Below are 26,666 nucleotides of genomic sequence, written 5' to 3'. Positions count from 1 at the left end.
TATAAGCAATCATCATGGAAGCTTGAATCATTCTATATTAGTTTCCCCATCACGTACTCCACTTCACATCCCAAAACAGGCAAGCAAAAAAACCCAATTCATTACGTTCTCTTAAAACTACTTTATGCCACGGGTATATCTGAAATCAAGTGGCCTACTTCCGTGCCTAAGAATGGCCTCGCTGGGGAAATGACAGTACGTCTATAAGTTGAATTTCTGAAAGCCTCGTATTTTATGGCTGCTCATTTCATAGGCATCTGTATATAGTCTATTATCAGGTAACCTAAGATCCTATAAAGCAAACAAAACAACAAAACAAAACATAGAAATAGCAAGCTAACAAACATTGTAATTAAAGAAAAAAGAGGCATATATTCCCTAATAACACTTCAAATGCTAAGGTGTGTTAGACCCGATGTAAGTTCACAATCCTCCAGTATATACGCTAATAATCAGTGAGGAACAGGTACAGAAACCATTTGCAGCCAGTGAAGTAAAAATTATAAAAGCAGGTCATTTGGGTGATTTTTCTAAGATTTTGAATATATTAGAATACCTTGTATAAAACTGGGTAATTAAATTATTTGCCCAAGATGACCAGCAGTCAGGACGCAGCAACAAGTTAGAACTCACCATTCGTCTTGGGAAAGATAACCGTATACCAAAAGAAATAAATCTTTCTTTTTTTTTTTTTTTTTTTTTAAATTTTTTTCAACGTTTTTTTTTTATTTTATTTTTGGGACAGAGAGAGACAGAGCATGAACGGGGGAGGGTCAGAGAGACAGGGAGACACAGAATCGGAAACAGGCTCCAGGCTCCGAGCCATCAGCCCAGAGCCTGACGCGGGGCTTGAACTCACGGACCGCGAGATGGTGACCTGGCTGAAGTCGGACGCTTAACCGACTGCGCCACCCAGGCGCCCCAAGAAATAAATCTTTCAAATACAACACTGTTATGTTAGCTATGCAATACTACAGCTCTTGTATACTTTTCTCTTATTAGTATCAGCGCACAGAACTGGACAAGTAAAAAAAAAAAAAAATGAGTATGTATCCTCCCTGGCTCAAAACACATTGATTATTTGTGTGCGTATGTGTGTGTGTGTGTGTGTGTGTGTGTGTGTGTGTGTGTGTGTTTCACTGCCCCTTTCCTCCATTTCTCTGTACTCAATAAACAATTATTTTATTAAGCTGTACCTGTCTAGGATCTACTATTCTATTTTAACTTTGTAGCACATGTTGTGCACTATAGTCCTCAGGAGTTAAGATATATCGTGTTGGTCCACCGCCTGTTTTTATAAACAAAGGCTCACTGGAACGCAGTCATGTTCGTCTGCACACTGTCTATGGCGCTTTCAGAGTCTAATGGCAGAGTTGAGCAGCTGCAAGTCTCTGCCTGAACCTTCAGGGATTAGCAGACTGTCGCTGGCCCCTTGCCGGTTTTCGTAAACAAAGTTTTGTTGGAACACAGCCACTCTCATTCATTTACATACTGTCTATGATTGTTTTCCTACTATAATGGCAGAGTTGAGCAGTTATGACAGAGTATATTAAACACAAAAATATTTACTATCCAGACCTTAACAGAAAAAAACCGCTGACCACCATGGTAAATGAGCACTGCATTCCTGATAAAATTAACTGCTAAACAAACACCTCACCAGACTTTCTGAAATATCTGAAAGGAGTTTAAATACCAGCTTGAGGTGAACATCCTCAACTATCATTTTTTTTTAATGTTTTATTTATTTTTGAGAGAGAGAGAGAGAGAGAGAGAGAGAGAGCAAGCGTGAGCAGGGGAGGGGCAGAGAGGGAGACCCAGAATCCGAAGCAGGCTCCAGGCTCTGAACTGTCAGCACAGAGCCCGACGCGGGGCTTGACCTCACGAACCATGAAATCATGACCTGAGTGGCAGTCAGACTGACTGCCACCCGGATGCCCCATCATTCTTAACATTTATTTCAGTTTTAAAACTCTACAGTTTCAGACGGTGATTCTGGGGAGCAATGGCCAGGTAGCAGTGCAAATGTCCCATCTAAAATGTTGTCAGGGTGCTTGGGTGGCTCAGTTGGTTAAGTGTCCAACTTTGGCTCCGGTCATGATCTCACAGCTCGTGAGTTCGAGCCCCACGTCGGGCTCTGCACTGACAGCTCAGAGCCTGGAGCCTGCTTTGGATTCTGTGTCCTCCCCAACCCCACCCCCACCCCCATTCCTCCCCTGCTTGCGCGCTCTCTCTCTCTCTCTCTCTCAAAAATAAACATTCAAAAACTTTTTTTTTAAGTGACTATTTTGAGTTGTCACACATAAAGCATTAACATCTGAATGTAATTAAAGCAGAACTGCTCTTTGTTGCTTAAAGTGGAATGTATACATCATTGTGTTTTATTACTATTTGGACACAGCTCCAATTTAAAAGTTTCAGATTTAAATAATCACATTTAAGAACAATATTCTGGAACGCAACGGACCTCCGCTAAACCAACAAAAGAGATCTGTGTTGTCACTGTCTTGGCTTTCACCTTTGGTTAAGCCAAACACAATGCTTCACTGAAGAGACATTTTCAAGGCACGTAGCCTACACCCCATCGCAGCCACACAAGTGTACAACTTTTGCCAGACATGCCCACTTAGTTGCCCCATAAACATCTCAAACCGCTCATCTTCTAACCAACCTGCTCTTCTTTCCTCAATTCCCACCCTCTTCGTGAGACCAGTCTACATTTGGTCACCAAAGCCATACCTGGGGCTCACCTGAGTTTCTCCTTTCTCCCTCACTCAGTTCTGCTGCTTTCCCTCCATGTAGGTCCCAACCTGCCCCTCCCTTCCATCCCTCTCATCACCGTAGTAGTTCGGAATATGATGATGTTTTGCTAGACAATTCAGATAGGCTTCTGACTTTCCTTCACCTCATCAGGGCCTTCTCAAATCTATCCTTCAGAAAGTAGTTAAATGTCAGAAATGATGCCAGGAAGACTTGAGACCCGGTTGCATTTAATCTGCAAAAGGACGAGGGGGAGGCAGCCAGAGAGAGCGAAGAGCATTCACAAAAAGCAAATGTGGGTGAGCGGGACACGGAAATTGTCAGGCAAGTGAGAATGGCTGCAGGGTTGGATGAGAGAGGAGGTGGGGAAAGCATTAAGCAGTAAGACCACGAAGACCTTTGTAAGCTTCAAACTATTATTCCATTTCCTACTTATTCTCACATGCCAGGTCAACCAAAAAATCTGCTGCCACTGACAGTATTCAGAAGAATTCTCATGCGCCAATCTCCCCACTGAAATGCCTGCTGAATGGTAGTATTTCAAAAACTGAAACATAGGGACCCCGGGTGGCTCAGCTCGTTAAGCATCTGACTCTTGCTTTTGGCTCAGGTCATGATCTCGTGGTTGTAAGAGGGAGCCCGGCATGGGGCTGTCCACTGACAGTGGAGCCTGCTTAGTTCTCTCTCTCCTTCTCTCTCTGCCCCTCCCCTGCTTGCTCTCTCCTTCTCAAAATGAGTAAATAAATAAATATTTTATTTATTTATAAACTGAATATATAAACTGAAATATAAAATGTTTGAGCCAGGGACTCTTCTCACTTTAAAAAAAATTTTTTTTAAGTATATTTATTTATTTTGAGAGAGAAAGAGAGAAAGTGAGTGAGCAGGGGAGGGGCAGAGAGAGAGAGGGAGAGAGAGAATCCCAAGCAGGCCCTGTACTGACCGTGCTGTCGGCACAGAGCCTGATGCAGAGCTCAAACTCACGAACCACGAGATCATGACTCTTCTTGCTTTTTAAAGTCCTATCTCAAAAGCCACTTCATTCTCTAAACCTTTCTGACTGAATCTTCCCCAACTATTCAAATGTCCTGTCTCTGTCCGGGTTCCCCCAACTATCCATACTTCTCTCTTGGCTCTTACCCTTTTTTACTATGAATGTCTTACAATCCTGGTGACCAAATGTAAATTCTCTAACACCGACTTGAGTATGTCAACTGTGAATATTCTAAAAATCACCAAATTACTACATTTGTTTGTGTTCCTGAAGTGCCAGAAGGCAGTGGTATGTAATAAGGAAGAGACGACACTGAGAAGACCAAACCCGCTCTTTATTTTTGTATCTTTAGATGACTGGAATGAAAAAGGAACCTAAGAGCTCTAAACATGGGATATGGAAACCATGTTTCACTTCATGGCTACCACATCAGTAACTAGACACACATTTAAAACAGCTTTAGAGGGGCGCCTGGGTGGCTCAGTCGGTTAAGCAGCCGACTTCGGCTCAGGTCATGATCTCGCGGTCCGTGAGTTTGAGCCCCACGTCAGGCTCTGTGCGGACAGCTCAGAGCCTGGAGCCTGTTTCAGATTCTGTATCTCCCTCTCTCTGACCCTCCCCCGTTCATGCTCTGTCTCTGTCTCAAAAATAAATAAACGTTAAAAAAAAAATTAAAAAATAAATAAATAAAAATAAAACAGCTTTAGAGGATCCACTGGAGTTCTGAAACATTGTCAGTATTAAAGAAGCAAAAGCGAACTTAGGGTGTGAGAGCAAGGAAGGATACGTATATTTAATAGTGGATACGGTCACTCACCTGTCGAATTGACATGGTACAGAGAATATACAGAAAGATGAAGGAACAGTCCGTGGTGTCATCCCCAAGCAGGTTTCGATGAGACAGTCCTTGGATGTAGGAAAGGGGGGTGAAAGGGAGCTTTGCCACCACTCTACCATCAAATCTAAAAAGGAAAAAACAAGGAATTGTTATTTTTAGAAGACTGACAAGCTTCTTAGTTCCAGGGAAGAATATGAGACAGAAATAGAACTCTAAGTCCCTTGATCTCTAAAAAACAAAGAGTGATATTCTAAAAAGAGACGTACTGAACAAGGATGTAGGGAAAGACCTAGATTTTTTCCCATCAATCTTTTTCTAAACTAATGATTGTTAATTGTTTCAGCATCAGAACCCTTTAACATTCTGAAAATTTATTTGAGAACCCTACATTGTTTAAAGGTTATATCTATCCATATTTACTGCTTTATAAATTAAAACTGAAAAATGTTAAAATATGTATTAAATCATTTAAAAGGTAGTGAGAAATTCATTATGTTAACACAAATATTTTTTATGAAAAATATCTTTTACAAAACAAAAAAGAATCTAGTGAGAAGAAAGGCTCTTTTTTTTTTTCTTTTGGCAACTATCTTTACTGTTTGGTTTAACAGAACACTGCTGAATTCGCATAGCTGCTTCAGTATTCAGGCTGTTGCAGGGTTACACCATGAAACCTTGAAGCCTCTGGGAAATTCCACTGCACACTAATAAGAGAATAAGAGTAAAAAAGGTGGGGGGGGAACATCTTACAATTATGACGGCGGTAATTTTCATCTCAAGGGCCTCCTCAGAGTCTCAAGGAGGTCCAGGGAGCCCCAGACCAGACTTTGAGAATCGCTGTTCTGAACCGTGGCACCAAGGAGACTTTAAGAACCCTCTTTACAAGACTCAGAGATTCCCAATACACACATTAAACAGGCTGAATATTTCTAAATAGAAATTCATGGACTATATAGCGGTGAATGAAAAAAGTAGATGCTTAAGATGCATACACAATATTTAGACATAACTTTTAACATACTGTTAGTGTTTGAAAGTTTTCTTTTTACTTTTTCTAAAATAGAAAAGAAAAATGTTCCTGAAAGAGAAAAGCTTAGAAAACAGTTCTAAAAAGATACATATCAGCATTTATGTTGAGTTTCTTCTTTACTTTCCTATGAATAAGTTGTATAATCGGTCAATAATTATAAAAATTAACGTGATTAAGGATAGTGATACTTTATAACATAGCTGAATTATGCAGACAGTCTTTAATTCCAATTAAAGCGGCTAGAAAATGCCCTCTTAGAAAAACACTTGGTATTTAGACTGTTTCTATGGAGGGAGAGGGAAAAGAGAAGTAGAAATACCACCTTTGTCTTTGGGGGAGAAAAAATCCCTAAATATCCAGACCAACTACCGTGCTTCTAAAGAGCTTCTTACACAACTGTCCTGTAAATACAGAATAGAATGAATCTGACATCTTCTATATACATGACCGTCCACTTACTACTGCCAGTTGCCTTCCCAGTATATATTTACACAGGAAACGGCTCAATCACAAAGTGAGTCGACTTATATACGACACAAGTATTTAAAGATCTGCTTGAAGTAATCACCGTCATTCTCTCCTAAGCGCACGAAAGCAAAACAAAAGTAATAATTTTTTCAGAAGACACTCCCATTCTCTCAGAAGAAATATTAAATGCAACTGCCCCCATATCGTCTGGTTCCAAACTGCACACAATATGGTGTTCCAGGTACGCTGCTGTGACTGTCCTACTGGAGAGTCAGACCGCGAGGAGAAGGGACAGAACACATATAAGCTGTCTATCCCCTCTTATCACTAACATACAAACCCAATAAATTAATCACATATAGTCATTTTATTCTGTTATTTTCAACTTGAAATTGTAACAAAAACAAACAAACAAACAAAGCCTTTTAGAACCAGTAAACAAATTCAGACAAGTTTCAGGACACAAAAATCATAATTCTATGCATTTCTATTCACTAACAATGAGCTATATCATAAAGAAACAAAGAAAACAATCCTACTTACAATAGCATCAAAAACAAAATACTTGGGAATATACATAACCAAGGAGTACAGTGAAAACTCTAAGACATTGATGAAATAAATTGATGATGGCTCAGTCAGTTGAGCAGCCAGACTTCAGCTTAGTCATGACCTCGCGGTTCGTGAGTCTGAGCCCCACATTGGGCTCTCTGCTGTCAGTGTGGAACCTGCTTTGGATCCTCTGTCCCTCTCTCTCTGCCCCCTCTCCTACTTGTGCTCCCTCTCTCTCAAAAATAAACATCAAAAAAATTTTTAAGAAATAAGGTGAAAAAGACAAATAAATGAAAATATATCTGTGTTCATTGATTGGAAGAGTTAATATTGTTAAAATGTCTATACTACACAAAGCCATTTACAGATTCAATACAATATCTATCAAAATTCCAACGGCAATATGATCCTAAAATTCATATGGAACCACAAAAGACCCTGAGTAGATAAAGCAATCTTGAGAAAGAACAAAGCTGGAGGTATCACACATCCTGATTTCAAACTACATTACAGAACTATAATAATCAAAACAATATTGTACTGGCATAAAAACAGATCAACAGGCTGGGGGAACAGAATTGAGAGCTGAAAAATAAACCCACTCATATAAGTCAAATAATATTTGACGAGGGAGCCAAGAATACTTGATGGGAAAAGGATAGTCTCTTCAATAAATGGTGCTGGGAAAACTGGACAGCCACATGCAAAAGAATGATATTAGACCTCTATCTGATACCACTCACAAAAATGAACTCAAAATGAATTAAGGACTGAAATGTAAGACCTGAAACCATAAAACTCCTAGAAGAGGGAATGCAAACTGGTGCGGCCACTCTGGAAAACAGTAGGGAGGTTCCTCGAAAAATTAAAAATAGAACTACCCCACGACCCAGCAATTGCACTACTAGGTATTTATTCAAGGGATACAGGTATGCTATTTTGAAGGGGCACATGCACCCCAAAGTTTACAGCAGCATTATCAACAATAGCCAAAGTATGGAAAGAGCCCAAATGTCCATCGATGGATGAATGGATAAAAAAGAGGTGGTATAGATATATACAATGGAGTATTACGCAGCAATCAAAAAGAATAAAATCTTGCCATTTGCAACTGTGTTGTGTGACTGGAACTGGAGGGTATTATGCTAAGTGAAAGTAGTCAGAGAAAGACAAATATCATATGACTTCACTCATATGAGGACTTTAAGACACACAACAGATGAACACAAGGGAAGGAAAGCAAAAATAATATAAAAACGGGGCTGGGGTGCCTGGGTGACTCATTCGGTTAAGCATCTGACTACAGCTCAGGTCATGATCTCAGGGTTTGTGAGATTGAGCCCCACGTTGGGCTCTGTGCTGACAGCTCAGAGCCTGGAGTCTGCTTCAGATTCTGTGCCTTTCTCTCTCTCTGCCCCTCTCCCGCTCATGCTCTGTCTCTCTCAAAAATAAATAAACATTTAAAAAATGAAAAAAAAAAAAAACAGGGAGGGGGACAAAACATAAGAAACTCTTAAATATGGATAACAAACACAGGGTTACTGGAAGGGCTGTGGGAGAGGGATGGGCTAAATGGGTAAGGGGCAGTAAGGAATCCACTCCTGAAATCATTGTTGCACTATATATGCCAATTAACTTGGGTGTTAAAAAAAAAATTAAAAAAAGAATTTACAAAAATTAAGATTAAAAAAAAAATTCTAGAAGAAAATGTGGAGAAAAAGCTCCTTGACATCAGCTATCATTTTCTGGGTATGACACCAAGAGCACAAGCAACAAAAATCATCAAGTGGGACTACATTAAATGAAAAGGCTTCTGCACAGCAAAAGAAACAAGCAAGCAAGAAAAGGAAAAGGCAACCTATGGATTAGGAGAAAAAAATCTGCAAACCATACATCTGACTAAGGAGCTATTACTCAAAATACAATACAATGCAAACTCAATAGCAAAAAACAAATAATCTGATTAAAAAAAATTTTTTTTTACATTTATTCATTTTTGAGAGAGACAGAGCACGAGCTGGGGACAGGCAGAGAAAGAGGGAGACACAGAATCTGAAGTAAACTCCAGGCTCTGAGCTATCAGCACAGAGCCCGACGCAGGGTTTGAACCCATGAACCATGAGATCATGACCTGAGCCAAAGTCGGACACTTAACTGACTGAGCCACCCAGGTACCCCTTTATTTAAAGATTTTATTTTTAAGTAATCTTTACGCCCAACATGTGGCTCAAACTCACAACCCCAAGATCAAGAGTTGCATGCCCCACCAACCGAGCCGGCCAGGTGCCCCTTCTGGACTATCTTTTGGTATTTCATTATTAAGTTTTTGACCCTCTTCCAATTGTTCTAATTCAATTCAGCTTAGAACTAGAGAGAAGGAGACAGCAGGGAGAAAGGAGGGAGGAGGAAATTTAGAAAGAATGAGAACAAGTTATTTGTCTGATCATATGATTATCTATCTAGAAAATCAGAGAACCAAATTAAATCCTAGAATCTATTAGAGTTCAGCAAGATGGTCAGTTACAAAATAAAATGACAAAAACTGGTGGCTTGCTTTTATACGAGTAGTAACGCGCTAGACAATACAAAATATATACAATACTTATTTGGAAAGTAACCACAAAAGCACATAAAGCAAACTTAGCGAAACACCATGTTCCTAGAAGAGAATATGAAAAATGATAAAGGTGTCTAACACTTCAAAATTAATGTATAAATTTAATAAAATTTAAGTCAAAACTCAAATGAGATTATTGTAGGGGACACTGGGACATAAGTGATTCTAAAATTCATGCGAAAGAATGTGTGTCTCAGGAACAGTGAACAGTGCAGTTAGAACACAATAGTTGGTAGGCGATAAAAAGAAACAAAGTTTGAAAAACAGGCTTTGGCCAAAGCATGGAATGCTGTGAAAGCCAGGTTATGGAATTTGGACTTAAGTCAGTAGTCAGAGCAGCACAATGCTATGTAAGGACTAGAGTCAGAGACACATGAACTACATCCCAGTTCAACGTTTACTAGCTTTGAAACCTTGGGCAAGTTAAATAACTTGGGAGTTTCACATTCTCGTCAGTAAAAGAAAGACTATAATCCTCAGCTCAGAAGGCTGTTAAGGGGCGCCTGGGGGGCTCAGTCAGTTAAGCCTTGGACTTCGGCTCAGGTCATGATCTCATGGTTCAGAAGTTCAAGCCCGGCATCGGGCTCTCTGCTGTCAGCACAGAGCCCGCTTTGGATCCTCTGTCCCCCTCTCTCTACCCCTCCCCTGCTTGCTCGCTCTCTTTCATTAATTAACTAATTAATTAAGAAACTGTGGCTTCAGTAATAAATAGTTAAAAAAAAAGAAGGCTGTTAAGATGACAAAGGCAACAAAAGTTAAGGGTTTAGCACAGTGGCCAACACACAGTTACTATTCCATCAGCAGCAGTGTGGTCGTTAGGCAATGAGGAACGTGCTTTTGGTGATGGTTAACTTAATGCTGCCATGACAGGACACCTGAGGAGACAGAGCGGCGAGGAAGCTACTGCTACGCCCAAGGTTAAGGGTAGTAGCAGAGAGGAAAGGTAACATGCTGAAACTAGGAGAGCTGGTGCTGCACGGACAGAAAGAGGAGAGGGAGGTGGGAGAAAGAGAGGAAGGGAAGGAGAAAGGAAAGAATGGATAGACGGATGGATGACTGGACAGACACAGAGGGGTCAGAGTCCACAGGAACCGTTAACCGATGGAGGAGAGGGTTGACAGTATTAGAGATAACTTGGGATAAATTTGGGACAGGCTGGATACACAAGAAATGTGAGCTGAAAGGACGAAAGGAGACGGAGGGAAGCTACAAAGCCTTCAGTTCCAGGTGACTAGAAAGGAGTACCCACTGAAAGACACACAGGTATCAGGAAGAATGCTGCTGTGGCAGAGAACATGATGGGTTGCAAGTGAGTCTCAGCAATAACATAAACAGAAATATGCCTCTCCGAGGCCCAGGGCCAGGCTGCTCTGTAGCCCAAGAAAAGGGAAAAATATAGTTGGGATAGGGTGTTATTGTTATAGAATTTCTCTCTCTAAGAGACCTCTATAATGGACCTTCGACAAATTACGATGGCTGCTACATAAGAACAAACAGTTTTTAACTCGTAAATCAATATTTCCTATATAGATGTCTATTCCATTTGAAGGCAGGAAGCTGCTTGAGAGCTTAGACTGGGCAATTTTCTTTTACCTCCCACAGTGAGAGGCACCAAAAAAATGGCATGCCAGCTTTTCAACCTGAATAAACATTAAAAATAGTTGAAACCTACTATAAATATTCACACAGAGCACTCATGGAAAACTGAAAACTGGAGCGAGAAAATCAAAGGAAGGCAAATGAAAAACATGTTATGATACTTTGTGGTTATGTGATTCCATGATTATAATCAAACGTATTAGCTTCATTTAGCAACTAAACCAACTATGGATTCAAATCAAAACTGCATGCCAAGCTCTAGTTTTAACTACAGAAAAAAATGAAAGAACTGGCAAATTCTTCTAAAAAGATAATCTAATATTACCTCCTACTGTAAATAATGAACATAAGCCAAATGATCCATTTCCATGTTTCACAACTTAGATTACAAGTCAAGACTTCTCCCTACTTAAACCTAATGTCAACACTCTTATCAGTAAAGACATACAGTCTTTGAAAATTAGATTTACATTATTGACCTGTCAACAGAATGTACACAATTCTGTATCATTTTTTCCAAACACTATTGATGTGTTAATACTGAAATAAACACTCTCAATACAACATTTATTGCTGAGATTAGTCTATCTTATTAAAGGACACTTTGAGCTATCTGGGGCTAAAATAAACTATGACCAAAGAGTTAGTAGAAGACATTTTCATCAACTACATTCAGACTCATACTTTTGAGAATTTGGTTCCACTGCAACTGATTCACTAATCAGTTGTTTGTTTGTTTTTATTTGAGAGAGAGAGAGAGAGCGAGAGAGAGAGAGAGAGAGAGCGAGAGAGAGAGAGAGAGAGAGAGCGCACATGTGAGCGGGGAGAGGGGTAGAGGGAGAGAGAATCCCAAGCAGGCTCCACACTTAGCACAGAGCCTGATGCGGGGCTCAATCCGACATCCCTTGGACCATGACCTGAGCCAAAATCAAGAGTTGCACGTTCAACTGATGGAGCCCCCCAGTTGCCCCATAATTTAAAATTTTTTGATTCACGGGGCACCTGGGGGGCTTCGTCAGCTGAGTGTCTGACTTCGGCTCAGGTCATGATCTCATGGTTCGTGAGTTCAAGCCCCGCATTGGGATCACTGCTGTGAGCATGGAGCTGGCTATGCATCCTCTGTCCCCGCTCTCTCTTCCCCTCCCCTGCTCGCACTCTCTCTCTCTCTCTCAAAAATAAATAAAACATTAAAAAAAATTTTTTTTGTTTTGATTCACATTTCAAATGGGATCAAATTCTTACCTCAGAATAGTACAGAAACCATGGATGAGGAAACTGGGGTGTATATTTACAACTATTTTTTAATTTATTCGGTAAATATCTACATAAGCCCTGAAACCCTAAGGATATAAAAACTGTTACATGGGAAGACTATAGGAACTTACAGTCTACTAGAGGGAGACATAAACATAAGCTTGGTAAAAGACAAACAAACATAAAACTAAGGAATAAAACAAAATGCTGAACCTCTAGTAGGGCAGGACTGAAATCTGTCACAAAAATCACACAATAAAGCTAAGGCCAATCAGAATAGATACACACACACACTGCATTAACCTTAAAAATATTATTTAAAAAATCAGAAGTATGAGAACACTAGAAGTGAAGCATCAAATTTAAAAAGTATAAATGAAGGGCGCCTGGATGGCTCAGTTAAACGTCCAACTTCAGCTCAGGTCATGATCTCAGTTTATGAGTTTGAGCCTCACGTCGGGCTCTCTGCTGTCAGCACAGAGCCTGCTTCAGATCCTCTGGCCCCTCCCCTCCCCTCCCAAATAAACATTAAAAGAAAATTTTTTTAAGTATAGATGAGTACTTAGCCAGGCCTATGCGGTCTAGAATGTAACAATTTAAGAAGAATATTTGAGTATTTCAATTGTAAATGGACACTTACTAGTTAACTATAAAACCTTTCAATGATTGCTTTGCCTGATAATTCACGGTGATATGTATCCAAGAAATGAGAGAAAGTATGGCAGAGTGAAAAAGAGTACTGAGTTTAGAATTATAAGACAGAGGGGTGCCTGGGTGGCTCAGTCGGTTAAGCATCTGACTTCGGCTCAGGTCATGATCTCATGGTTCACAAGTTCAAGCCCCGAGTCGGGCTCTGTGCTGACAGCTCAGAGCCTGGAACCTGCTTCGGATTCTGTGTCTCCTTCTCTCTCTGCCCCTCCCCCAACTTGTGCTCTGTCTCTCTATATCAAAAATGAATAAATGTTAAAAAAAAAAAAAAAAAAAAAAAAAAAGAATTATAAGACTGAAATCATGAGACTCTTAGATACCTCAGGCAAGTTATTTCATCTTCCAAAGGTCCCTTTCAGCTCTAAAGGTCTATGATTTTAGACCCTTAGCTAAAAGGAAATTTTATATTAAAACCATTTTGGACACCTCCTCTAGTCCTCACCTAAATAAAAACAGCCACTCAATTCTTTTCCCCACTTTATACACACAGATTTCTATTACAACATCTATCAACATATTTGTTTATCTATCTTTTCTTCCCATAAAATCGATTATGGCAGGGGCCATGCTTTATTTGTTATATTCCAGTACCTACCACAGTGCCTGGCACAGAGTAGGCACTGCACTGGGGGGGAGGGAAGAATGGACTAGAAGAAGTGGGGAGGTGCAGGGAGAGGCAGAGACAGGCAGAAGTGGAACAGGGGAGGAAGAGCAGGAGGAAAGAGTAAAGAGGGAGAGAGGGAAATTCTGCTTTCTGTAGAGGTGATACAGGTGGGCCCTGACAAGGAATCAATGACTGCTTGTCATCTTTGGATATTTTCCCAGTTCCTACCAAAAGTAGTTCCACAATTATTCAAGCCTGCTACCTGCCAGTTTAGATAATAGTAACTTACTTTCTTGTCATACAGGTAACAGTTGTTAAAGCGTCAAACATCTCTGTAGGACCCCCTTCGTTTTGAACCAGGATGCTGGTAAATAACTTAAAAACACACAGGACACATTAAATTCTTTTTAGAGGCCCCATAATACCTTGGTCTTTACCTTGTACATAAAATATCCTCAATGTTAAAGAGGATGAAAAAGTTTTCATATGATTGTATTCTCTCAGAATTGAATTTCCTTGATTTTGGTAATTGAATCGAAGTTATATAAGAGAATGTCCATGTGTGTAGGAAATATACATTTTAGTAGTTATATGTAAAAGGGCATGAACCCTATGATATACCCTTGAATAATTAAAAAAAAAAACATAAATGTGTGTATGAGTACATATATGATATGGAAGACAGAAAAAGAGAAAGAAAATGGAGCAAAATGGGTGAATTTGGATAATGGATATATTATTCTTGTAACTTTTCTATAAATTTCAAATTTCAAAATAAAGTATTACCCAAAAAAGTTAACTGCTCACACATACACACACAGAGACAACAACAGTGATGTAAAACCATGTTATTATTAAAGTTTACTCACATGGAATTGAACATTCCCATTAGGGCAGTAAAACAAAAGCCAATTGCAAACATGGATTTCATTCGGACCTGTAAAAAGACCAACAATTGTCATTTCACACTGAAGAAAACTGCCACTAACGCACACCCTCAAAAATTTTGGTTTCATGTCATGTTTAAAAGGCCCTTCACGGCAAAAAGTTGTTTATTGGCTAATCCGCCCTCCACCTCCAAGCCCTTCTCCTTGTCCCCTACTGATGAATGGTATAAGGGTAGCCGTGCAACCCAATTCTGGCCAATGACTTACAAGCACTGAATGGGATTTTTAAAAGGGATGAACTTGGCCAGCATCCCGTTAGGCCTTTTGCTCATTCTTCTTCCTCAGAACGAAGAACATAAAACCTGAAGGTAAAGCACTATCAAATAACCGAACAACCATAATCTAAGGATGGCTAGATTCTTAATCTAGAGTCCTTAAGGACATTACTAACCTGCCACACCAGCCCAGGACTGCCAAACTCGGGACCTCTTGAGCAACTAAACAATCTTTATCTATTTACGTCATTGTTGGTTAAGTATTCTGTTCCTTACAGCTAACTTCTTACTTAATTACATATGTGGTAAAAGTATAAGTAATCAAAAGATCAGAAAAATGTAAGATTAACAGTTGTTATCTCTGGGGGCACCTGGGTGTCTCGGCTAAGCATCCAACTCTTGATTTCAGCTCAGGTCATGATCTCATGGTTCGTGAATTCGAGCCCCGAGTTGGGCTCTGTACTGGCAGTGCGGAACGTGCTTGGGATTCTCTCTCTCTCTCTCTCCCTCTGTCTGCACTTCCCCTGCTCGAGTTCTTTCTCTTAAAATAAATAAACGAACTTAAAAAAAAAAAATAGCTGTTATCTCTGGATGACAGGCTTATCAGTAATTTTTCTCTCTTCTTTCTGTAGTTTCTGAATTTGGTGTTATAAACATTTATAATTATGTCAACAGAAAAGTTATTTTCAAAAAGATGCACTTCTGTGTTACAGCTTTAAATTAGTAAGAATTTTAAGAAACAGAAGATAATATAGCAAAGGTCTCTCAGTAAGCAAAGGCAACTGTTGCACAGTTCAAATGTCCTGTGTTAAACAAACAGAAATTAAATAGAAAAATTAGTCAAGCCACATAATTAGCCTACCTATGCCTTAGACACGCTTGAACAAACTCTACCGCTTACAAATAATGAGTAAATGGGTAATAAAATCACTTGTCTTCACACTTTATGGTGTGCCTGACACTCAGAACAAAAGGCCTCTAAAGAACAAAGGCAACAATAAAGGCCATCTCTAACGCTTCAACTCAGATACTGGGCTGACACAGGTCACCAGAAAACCAAAGACTCAGCAATGACATGAGAAAAGAAAAAGAAAATAGATACTTCAGGGGCACCTGGGGGGCTCAGTCAGTTAAGCATCCGACTTCGGCTCAGGTCATGATCTCATGGTTCGTGAGTTCGAGCCCCGCGTCGGGCTCTGTGCTGACAGTGCGGAGCCTGCTTGGAACTCTCTCTCCTTCTCTCTCTCTCAAAATAAATAAATAAAACACATAAAAAAGAAAACAGACTACTTCATTTAAGACACACGGGGGAAGCTATCAAGAACTGTGTGAGAGGGACAAATTATGAGCTCCGGACAGCCCAGAAGAGTTCTTCCTACTACTGAAATCAAAGTTTAAGCCCAGGAGCATATTTTCACTTCTGTCTGGTCCAGGAACTCCCAGGACATTATGGGGTGAATTTCTGAAAAGGTAAGTACGGTGTACTTAATGCAAATCAGGGCCTTTTGCTAAAAAAATATTTTGTAGTTTATCACAAAATTGTACTTAAGACTCTTACCATCGATAGGTCTCTGTTGTTATTTTTCAGCTTCTCTTCTTGCCTCTCTGAAAAGAATTAATGAACTGGTTAATATACGCAATGCTGAGCACAAAGCAGATGTTAAACTGTCACTGACTGGTGACTACAAAAGCACTTCTGTCTCAGTATCACTTAAGAAGATGAGCTGAATACCTGGAACGCTGTATACTTTATATTAGCAAACAATTCAAGTGTATCAGAGCACTAAAATATTTCAATTTAAATAAAATAAAAAATTAAAAAAATTTTTTAATGTTTATTCATTTTTGAGAGAGACAGAGACAGAGAGACAGAGCACAAGTCGGGGAGGAGCAGAGACAGAGGGAGACACAGAATCCGAAGCAGGCTCCAGGCTCCGAGCTGTCAGCACAGAGCCCGACGCGGGGCTCGAAACCACAAGTCAAAGTCGGACGCTTAACCGACTGAGCCACCCAGGTGCCCCTAAAATAAGAATCTTTACAGATTCGTTAAAAATTATCTCTGGTATTTAGTGTTTTAACTCCACATTAAGGTATACTCTTACACTACACTGATGGGAAGTGTAAACATAATGACTGCACTTAGGTTTCAACTATGAGTTACTACTCATCTCTGATGCTTTTCCCCCTTTCAGTTTCTTCAAGAGAGCATAGTCTAAAAAATAAAAGCCAATCAAGATAAACTTAAAATTCAAGTTCTTTCATACTACAGACTCATCACGCCACAAATAAACAGTTTTACAGGTAAGTCACTTAGAAAGCTAGAAAATTTGACATAGATTTCAAGAAAGTCGTTACACACACACAACCCCAGCTGCTGAAGAAGTCTCAAGTGTGCGCTAATGCCCTTATTTACCATCTTCCCATCAACATAAAGGGTTTCATGGTTTCTATGAAGAAACCGAGACCCTGCAGAGGGTAAGTGACTTGTCAGAGATCACATAAGCCAGGACGAGATCCAAGTTTCCCAACTGCCAGCCCAATATTCTGTATATACACTATGCTATCGCTCTCTTTGATCATGTATTATTATCACCGGGATTAATTTATCCAAGAAATACTTACTGATTACCTACTACATGCCAGGTACTTTTCTGAGCAGTGGGGATACATGAATGAGCAAAACACAAAAATCCCCACACTCCCGGGAAGATTATAAAATCAAAATATAATATCCTCTAAAATTAAAAAAAAAATCTACCATTAGAATAAATTGGCGTGAGGGCTAGCAAATTTGGATAGGTAGAGGAAAGGAGGATCAAGAACAGGCCTATAGGAAGACTGGCCTGCAGACCGGACCGCAGTTTCCCAACAGTACACAGTGGGATGAATATATGATCTCTTGCCCTGATCATATCTCTTGCCCTCTTGCTCCTATCCAGTTTGTTCTCCGTGGGAGGAAAGGATATGGACAGGAGACAGGGGGATGCTGCAGGTATATGGAAGAAAATAAACGAAGAGCAATGAAGCTGAGGTCTGTCTTGGGGGAAGGAGCTCTTTTTCTATCCGGGCAGTCCTCTTACAAAGTAACAGGACATTTTTAAATTGTGGGGTTAAGGACTGGGGTATGAGATGATGAGAAGGTAGGCTTAAAATAACTACAGATGGAAGGGACTACCGCTAAGAAATTTTTAAAAGTTACAGAGGGGAGCCTGGGTAGCTCAGTCAGTTAAGCATCCGCCTTCGGCTCAGGTCACGATCCCACGGTTCATGGCTTTGAGAGCGTCCCACATCAGACTCTGTGCTAACAGCTCAGAGCCTGGAGCCTGCTTTAGATTCTGTGTCTCCCTCTCTCTCTCTGCCCCTCCCCTGCTCATGATCTGTCTCTCAAAAATAAATAAATGTTCAAAAAAATTAAAAATAGATAAAATAAAATAAAAGGTACTTATAAAAGGCACTTATGCTAGAAACCTGGGCATATCCCTGACTCCCTACTTTCTCATCCAAACACCACATCCTATTAGTTTTATCTCATATTTATGAAACCCTCCCCCTGCTCACCTCCTTCCTACCACATCTGAATGAAGATTTCTAACCCCTCTTACCTATGTTATTTCAAGTCTCCCAGCACGTCTCACTGCCTCCAAACTTGCTCCCTCAAATCCATCTTCCACGTAGCTGCCTGTTAGATCTACCCACAAGGCAGAACCGACCAAAATTGTGATGCTCCCACGCTTAAAATTCTGGCATGGCTTTTCATCCTCAAGAGCATGTCCCGGCATCACCTGCAAGTCGGCCGTCTGGCCCTGCTTATTCTGCAGCCTCATTGCTAACCCCCTCCCCCCATCCATTAAGTTTTATGTTGCTGCAATACCAAACACCCTCTATATGAAGTTTTTCTCTGGATTCAACGTCTTTGTTCATGAAGTCCTTTCTACTTGGATGACAAACTGTCTCAACTTTCCCTGGATTGTTCTCATTTTAGCTCTGAGAACCACACATCCCCCAAAACTCCTCAGTCTTGACCAACTGGGATTTCTACCTAGAATGTTTTATCCTGTCCCTATCCAACCCCTTCCTAGTTAGCTAGTACTCAACTTTTAAGCCTCAGCTGTCTCATCTCCTTTTGAAAATCTTGATTCCTTAGTCAGCATTATTCTATGGAGCTTTCTACAATATGAAAATATTCTGTATCTGTGCCGCCAGTAAAGTAGTCACAAATTACATGTGGCTCCTGAGAAAAGAAAATGTGGCCCAATGTGATAGAGGAACTAAAATTTTAACTTAATTTAATTAAAAAAGCCAAACGTAGCTAATGGCTGCTGTATTAGACAATGTAGTCTTAAGACACTGGATTAGCAGTCCTTTCTTTATGCTTCCAGAATATTCCATATACATCTTTATCATTATACTCACTGAATTTGTACATTCTGTTATAATGATCTGTTTCTATACCCATAAACCCAACTAGATGGTAGGCTCTTGGAGGACAAGGAACCTCTATGCCTTCTTCACCTCTGTATCCTTAGTAACTGGCATGTAGTTAGTTGCTCAACATTGTAGTGTGTGCTCAACAATTGTTTCATGAATGACTCAGCAATATAATAAAAGTTGATCTGAAGATAAAGCATACCAAAAACACTTTTCTAGGAAGAGTAGTCCTTTATGAGAAAGCTGGTAGCCTAAAGAGGCAGAAAAAGCAAAAAGAGCCTCAAAGTTGAGAGCAAACTAAAGCGACGGTTTTTCTGAAGCTCTATTCCATTTTTTCCAATTATGTCCAAACAGAAACTATAACCCTAAGTATTGTCAAGGTAGGCTGTATGGATACATGGCTTAACAAAAATATAGCAACACAGGTATATGAAACATGCCAACACTACTATAGTTCTTGAAGATTCTTCAACTCAAATTGTTCTTAAGTACTGACCATATACAAATAAAGCAGTTTTAGTTGGGTTTTAAATAATTCAGAAATAAGTTAATATTCACTTGATTTTAGAGGAGGTAAAAAACGCAAATTTCTTAGATGTTTGCTTCACTCCTGCCTAGCTCTGATAAATTCACGGCCGAGCACGATCAGCTGTACAAGATGTAGTCAGATGGTATAGAAGCTAAGACTAATTCTCATTAGTCTTACTAATGAGGCATTTTAGTCATGGGCAAGTAACAGCTGATTATGTCTGAGGCTGCCTAAAAGGCGTACGTTACAGGAGCGCCTAGGTGGCTCAGTCAGTTGAGCATCTGACCTTGGCTTAGGTCATGATCTCACGGTTTGTGAGTTCAAGCCCTGCATGGGGCTCTCTGCTGAACTGTTGCTCAGAGCGTGGAGCCTGCTTCAGATTCTGTCTCCTCCTCCCTCTGCCCCTCCCCCACTCACGCTCTCACTGTGTCTCTCAAAAATCAATGTAAAAAAAAATTTTAAGGTGTGTGTTACATATTTCACTGATTCCACTTTTCACTAGGGACCATTCCCAACAGAACAGGACAAAAAAGACACATATAAAAAGGTAAAGTTGATTTTTAAAAAGACGCCTTGGGGCACGTGGGTGGCTCAGTCGGTTAAGTGTCGGACTCTTGATTTCAGCTCAGGTCATGATCTCACGGGTTCGTGGGATCCAGCCCCGTATTGGGCTCTGGGATGACAGCGTGGAGCCTGCTTGGGATTCTCTTTCTCTCTCTGCCCCTACCTTGTGTGCACACTGTCTCTCTCAAAATAAGTAAATAAACTTAAAAAAACAACAACATGTAAAGTGCTTACTTCAGTGTGCTGTAGATGGTTAAGTACTCAATAAATTCTGACCACTATTTTATTTACTTACATTTTTCTTTAATTCACACTAAAACTTTAAGATTCAACTAAAACATTATCTCTTCAAGAAAAACGAATCCCCTAGCTTGGTTTAAATACCCTTTCTCTTTACCTTTATAACACTCAGAATATACCCCTACAAAAGTATTTCCCATACGGCATTGGTCGGTTTTCCCTCTCTGAATAGACTTCTAATAGAATTTTTTCTACTTTTGTTTCTCTGGTGCCGACCAGAGCACCTGAGCCAGAGTAAGTTTACAGCAGCATCCTGCCACGGAGCTAAATGAGTCAGCCATTTAGAAACCATCAGCTACACTAAATTCAAAAGCTTTAATCAGAACAGGACGGCAGCACAGTCCAGCTTGATAGAATTCTCTCCTAGGATATAATTAACGGCAGTGATCTAGGCAGAGACACAGTTTCTGAACCAAACACACAGTTTCACAGTTTTTTCCTGATTTCAGAATAAAGAAGTATCATAAAGTATAAATACAAATCATATCTCATCACTTATCTTTTCGGAACAGAATTACGTTTTGAAATTAAGTTCTAAAATACGCTGAAAAACCAAAAACAGGTATTACTCTCCAGATCAGATAAAAATTACGTAGCAGAAAATTTCCTACCCCTGGTGGATTTCCATCATTAGTCAATTCTCATTAAGGAAGCCATGGCAACAATACAAGTTACTCAGACTTAACTGGAAATAATGTCAGATGTGAAAAAAAATACACTTTTATCAAACTATGCCAAGAACCCTCAGCCAAGTTCAAAAGCTACAATGGTCAGCATCATTTTACAAAAACTAAAATTTCAAAGCTAAGAGAAAAAAGTAGCAATTGCTTGAACTTATCCTACAAAATGGACAAGAGACAATCAAGGGAATGTATTCAAGTGCTTTGTAAACCACAAAATTATACAAACATGAGTTACCACTGTTAACAACTACATTATATTTTCATTACCTAAGAATTTATTTTTCTAATTTAAAATTTTTCAAATTTCCAAAATTTATTTCCGGTAAATTTTGTGTATACCAGTAACTCATCTTACCTATTTTCTTCTTTTGTTGTCGACCAGCTGACTCTGTTATTGTTTCCTTCTTCTTTTCCACTGTAAACATAGTAATATGGCAAAAATTAATCATGCATTATGCTAATGAAGGAGGCTTTACCACAGCTGAACCAATGAAAGAAGCTCACAAGAAAGTTACACCTGCCTTTGATTATGGTCATGAGTAAGTCACCTGATCTACTCCCACACCTGGTGGCAGGACAAGGCAGACGCAGCAATCTAAGGCTAAAACAATACTGTAAGCATCACCAAACACCTATAATGGACTACATAAGGCCACAATAATAATAACTGATGGAACATAATAAAAACTAAGATGGCTTTTAAGCCATCAGCTGAGGGTGATTGCCTTAGGTTGAGTCTAAGCATGATTTTCAAATTCTGCTCTCTCAGAGAACTACGGTTACTTACAGTTCATTCTCATATTCAATCCCCTCCAGAAGGTAGGGATTCATTCATTCTGCTACTGGTGCCAAATAACAGGCACTGTTCTAGGTAGATAAAAAGATAAACATGATCCCTGCCCTCTGAGGAGCAATCTAGTGAGGGCAGACAATCGAATAACAATTATAGTACAGAAAACTGCCACGACAGACCTATGCACAAGGTAGGGAGATCAGGAGAGTCAAAAAAACTAAGACTGGGGTGCCCGGCTGGCTCAGGCAGCGGAGCATGCGACTCTTGGGTCTCAGGGTCATGAGTTCGGGCCTCACGCTGGGCATAGAGATTACTTAAAAACAAACAAAAGAAGCTAAGACCAACTTCTTTGGATGCATTTCAATTAATATGATGATAAAAAAAGTAAAAGCAAAAGTAACCTTTTAAAGAGGAATAATGTGAGGCGCCTGAGTGGCTCAGTCGGTTAAGTGTCCAACTTCGGCTCAGGTCATGATCTCACAGTTTGTGGGTTCGAGCCCCACATTGGGCTCTGTGCTGACAGCTCAGAGCCTGGAGCCTGCTTTGGAGTCTGTGTCTCCCTCTCTCTCTGCCCCTCCCCTGCTCGCACTCTGTCTCTCTCTCTCTCTCAAAAATAAACATTAAAAAAAATTTAAATAAATAAAGAGGAATAATGTAACATATTTAAATTTTATATTTACTATCTTTGATCTATCCACCTATCATAGTCCACCTATGAATGCACTAAGAATAGGTATGTCAAAAATTAGCTTTAGTTTATTTACGTTCTTTGTTCTGTATATTATCTCAGCATACTTCCCTTACTAGCAAACAGTACAGTACATGTATTATTTCTAAAAGTTGTATTAAAGGGGCGCCTAGGTGGCTCAGGTCGCTGTTTGTGGGTTTGAATCCCGCGTCAGGCTCTGTGCTGACAGCTCGGAGCCTGGAGCCTGCTTTGGATTCTGTGTCTCCCTCTCTCTCTGCCCCTCCCCTGCTTGTGCTCCGTCTCCCTCTCTCTCAAAAATAAACATCAAAACAAAAAACAAAAGAAGGGCAAGTAACATAAGATTTGTGTCTTGAAAAAATTACTCTAGATGTACTATAGAGAATAAATTCGAGTGGCTGCAGGGAGACCAATGAGGAGGCTACTGCAGTAGATGAAATGAAACATGATACAAGTTTAGACCATGTGGTGGTGGCAGGACTGGAGGGATGTAGAGAGATTGAAAGCTTCCCAAGAGGAGAATAGTAACTTGAGGGTAGACTGCACATACAGAGTGAGAGAAGAAAGTATTCAAATCAGCAAATATTTATGAAACATTTAGTACGTGCCAGTCACTGTTCTAGGTGCGTGGAATATATCAGAACAACAACAACAAAAACCCTGTCCTAGTGAAGCTTTTGTTTTAGCAAGTGGAGATAAACAATAAACAGCAACACAATACACAAATAAATCATATATTAGAAAGTGACAAGAACCATGGGGGAAAAAATAGAGCAGGATATGGAAAATGAGGAGTAGTAGTGGGAGAAGAGATAAGCAGTTTCAAAGACAGTGGTCAAATGAAGACTCACAGAAGTAAACTTTGAGTAAAGATTTGAAGGTAAGAGGCTTGGCTGAGCAGACATCAGAGACATGAACATTCTAGGCAGATGGAAGAGCCAGTAGAAAGGTCCCAGCACAGGAGTATGGCTGATACACAGTGAACAGCAAGCAGGTCAGTGTGGTTGAAGCAGAGTGTGTTGAGAGGAAAAGTGTATCAGAGTAGAAATAGGGGAGGCTCTGTAGGCCACTGTAAGGACTTTGGCTCTTCTTGAGTGAAAATGGGACCCCATCACAGGGTTATGAGCAGAGATGGGACATGAGCCAAGAGTCTTTAAAAAGGATCATTCTGTGTTATCTTGGGGACAGACCACAGGTAAACAGAAACACCTGCTGGAGACTGCGGCAATAATTCATGCAAAGGATGAAGGTGTCTTGGACTGTGGCAGTTATCAATGGAGGTGATGAAAAGTGGTCAGATTCTGAATGTATCTGAAGGTGGTGCAAAAGTCTTAGAGGCGGGGTGTGAGAGAAGAGTTAAAGATAATTGCACAAGGATTACGGCCTGAGCAAGTAGAAGGATAGACTTGCCATCACGATTGCTACCAAGGAAGGAGGCTTGGAAGTGAGAAACAAGTATTCAATTTGGATATGCTGGGTTTGAAATGTGTATTAGACATTACGGTGTAATTGACCAAACTGAGACATGAATCTTTAAAAATTTCTTTGAGTATAGCTGACACATAATGTTACATTTCAGGTATACAACATACTGATCCAACTCCTTTACATGTTATGCTAAGCTTACCACAAGGTGAGCTTTTACAGGGATATATGAATCCCGCGTTAAGAAGACAGAGCTCAGGATATAAATTGAGGTGCCATTGCCAAATATAGCACATGATTGAGTTCACCAAGGGAGTGAGTATAGAGATTAAAAATAGGGCGCCTGGGTGGCTCAGTCGGTTGAGCGTCCGGCTTCGGCTCAGGTCATGATCTCCTGGCTTGTGAGTTCAAGCCCCACGTCGGGCTCTGTGCTGACAGCTCAGAGCCTGGAGCCTGCTTCGGATTCTGTGTCTCCCTCTCTCTGCTTCTCCCCTGCTCGTGCTCTGTCTCTCTCTCTCTCAGAAAATAAATAAACATTAAAAAAAAAGAGAGATAAACACAAATTTGGAGTCACCAACAATAGGAGGTTAAGAAGAGTAACCAACAAGGAAACTGCAACAGAATGATCAGCAAGATAAGAGCAAACTCTGAAAGTCAAGTGAAGAAAGGTTCACAGTCAAGGTTTCAGGTTTGCACTATCGGAGGCATGGAGGTACCATTCACCACATAGGGAAATACTGGAAGAGGACCGCATTAGTGAAGGTAAAGATAATGAGCTTGGTTTCTATATGTGGAGGTACATTATCCACATTGAATAAGTGAAGGAGCAGCAAACTATAATTTTAAAAGTAGAAGTTTGGATTCTAATTCTTTGCTGAGACATTAGTATGTCATTTAACCTTTCCGAGCCTCAATCTCTTTTCTATACAGAGACGGTAATATTTATATAACCATAAATGGCTACTATGCAGATCAGGTGAGATACTGCAAAGAAGAAAACCCTATAAACTCTTATGAAGACATAAAGGTATGTCATAGAATACAGAAAGTCATAGAAATGTTAAGATACAAAAGTTATATTTAATCTTTAAAAGGCAGAAAAGGACACTGAAAGCCACATCAAACCTGGAAGGAACCATTCACGTAATACCTCTCGCAGCTCCCTCAGCTGCGTCCTGGAGAATTCCTGCTGGATTTCAAAGACAGCAAACTCTACGTGTTCTTAACCTTCTCCTCAAACTCCATCAACCTCCTCACACATCAGAAACCTGGCTTATCCCTGAAGACACTGCTTACCTTGATACTAATCATAATGACCTAGGTCCCCAAACACACTTTCTTGTTAAAATGCCCACATTTTTGCACACATGCTATTTTCTTCACCCCCGATCCTTCCCCCATCTCATTCTCTATCCAATTTCTAACTACCCAAGGAGGACACCAAGGCCATCTGCATCACAAACGCTTCCAGGGCTGCTCAAAAGTGAACGGGATCTCTGTTTTAGAACCACCACAGCACATAACGAGTACTTCTCATGTCCCGTAGCACTGCCATTTGTATTACACGTTTTGCATAAAAATATCCAATACTGCACATATCTATATATAGCTCCAATACAAATCGGATTCACCTTTGTATTCCTATACAGTTTTTGTATCGGTTGGTGCTCCTAAAATATTTACTGTGAACATGCATGAGCTCAATGAACTTGATATATGGGAGCTACAGCTAAAGGCTGTTGCCATACTCACATTTTTTACTCTGTTTTTCCACCTCCGCTTTCAGTCTCTTGTACTTGTCTGTCCTGTACACCAGGACCCAGGTGATGCCTGAAACATCAAAAGCAACATGCTAATAGAAAAATGTCTATAACGCTCACAACAAACTTATTAGTGGTGACTGCTGGGTAAGGAGGGATTTCAACTTTTTGCTTTATATTTACCAGCAGCTAACTTTTTTCGAATGTTAAGACAATGGACTCTTCAACCAAAACAACGGAGACATGATATGAAGGTGTCTCCACAAATACGCAAGTGAAATCTACCCTAGCGACCCCTCCCGCTCCTGTTCCCGAGTTACCCCGATTCCCTGGATGAGCCCTCCCATCCCAACCCTAAGCAAGCAACGCTCGCGACCACTCCCTTGGTGGCCCGACGGTCCCGCGCCTTAGGATCCTTCTCCTCGGAAGGTGATCAAACGTCAGAGAAGCAGCCGCTCTCACCCTCGGCGAGAAGAGCCGTGCACACGGAGATAAAAACGATGAGCAGCGTGTCCGCGAACATGGTGCTCATCTTGCGCTTTCCTCTCTGCACTCCCACCCGCCAGGGGGGAAGCGCTCGAGAGCCAGCAAAAATGAAGCGAAAACGGCTTCCCTAGATTTCAGGACCACCGAGCAACGCTCTCTGACAGCCCGGAGCCACACTTCCGCTTCCGGGGCACGGCGCCGGAAGGGCTACTTCCGGAGAGTTGCGTGGCCGCGCGAACACAGCGGGAACCACGCCGCCCCGAGGGCTGGCGCTCAGGCCTAATCTCGCGAGAGCTGGGCCTTGAGCGGCCGCGCCGGAACTGCGGCGGCGAGACTGGGCCCAGCGGCCCTGGCTGTTGGGATGTCCTCCTTCCTGCCGGAATCCACTGTGCCCGCTCGTCCGCAC

The 26,666-nt window shown here is 40.6% G+C and overlaps 1 protein-coding gene across 1 annotated transcript in view; it reads right to left on the bottom strand.

Moving 5' to 3' along the window:
• The window catches only part of TMCO1 (transmembrane and coiled-coil domains 1), a 39,204-nt gene extending 12,750 nt beyond the window's left edge, over nucleotides 1–26,454 (bottom strand). Inside the window, exons 1-6 of the mRNA XM_042925378.1 lie at nucleotides 26,237–26,454; nucleotides 25,767–25,844; nucleotides 21,446–21,505; nucleotides 16,145–16,191; nucleotides 14,294–14,361; nucleotides 4,572–4,716 (exon numbers count right to left, since the gene is read on the bottom strand). Of these exons, the coding sequence (XP_042781312.1) occupies nucleotides 4,572–4,716; nucleotides 14,294–14,361; nucleotides 16,145–16,191; nucleotides 21,446–21,505; nucleotides 25,767–25,844; nucleotides 26,237–26,306 (468 nt within the window). The 5' untranslated portion in view covers nucleotides 26,307–26,454. The remainder of the gene's footprint in view (nucleotides 1–4,571; nucleotides 4,717–14,293; nucleotides 14,362–16,144; nucleotides 16,192–21,445; nucleotides 21,506–25,766; nucleotides 25,845–26,236) is intronic.
• Nucleotides 26,455–26,666: the final 212 nt, after the last annotated feature.

This window comes from Panthera leo, chromosome F3, assembly GCF_018350215.1.
Source record: "Panthera leo isolate Ple1 chromosome F3, P.leo_Ple1_pat1.1, whole genome shotgun sequence".
Lineage (NCBI taxonomy): Eukaryota > Metazoa > Chordata > Mammalia > Carnivora > Felidae > Panthera > Panthera leo.
Note: the sequence above shows the minus strand (reverse complement) of the source record. Positions and strands in the feature narration are given on the sequence as shown.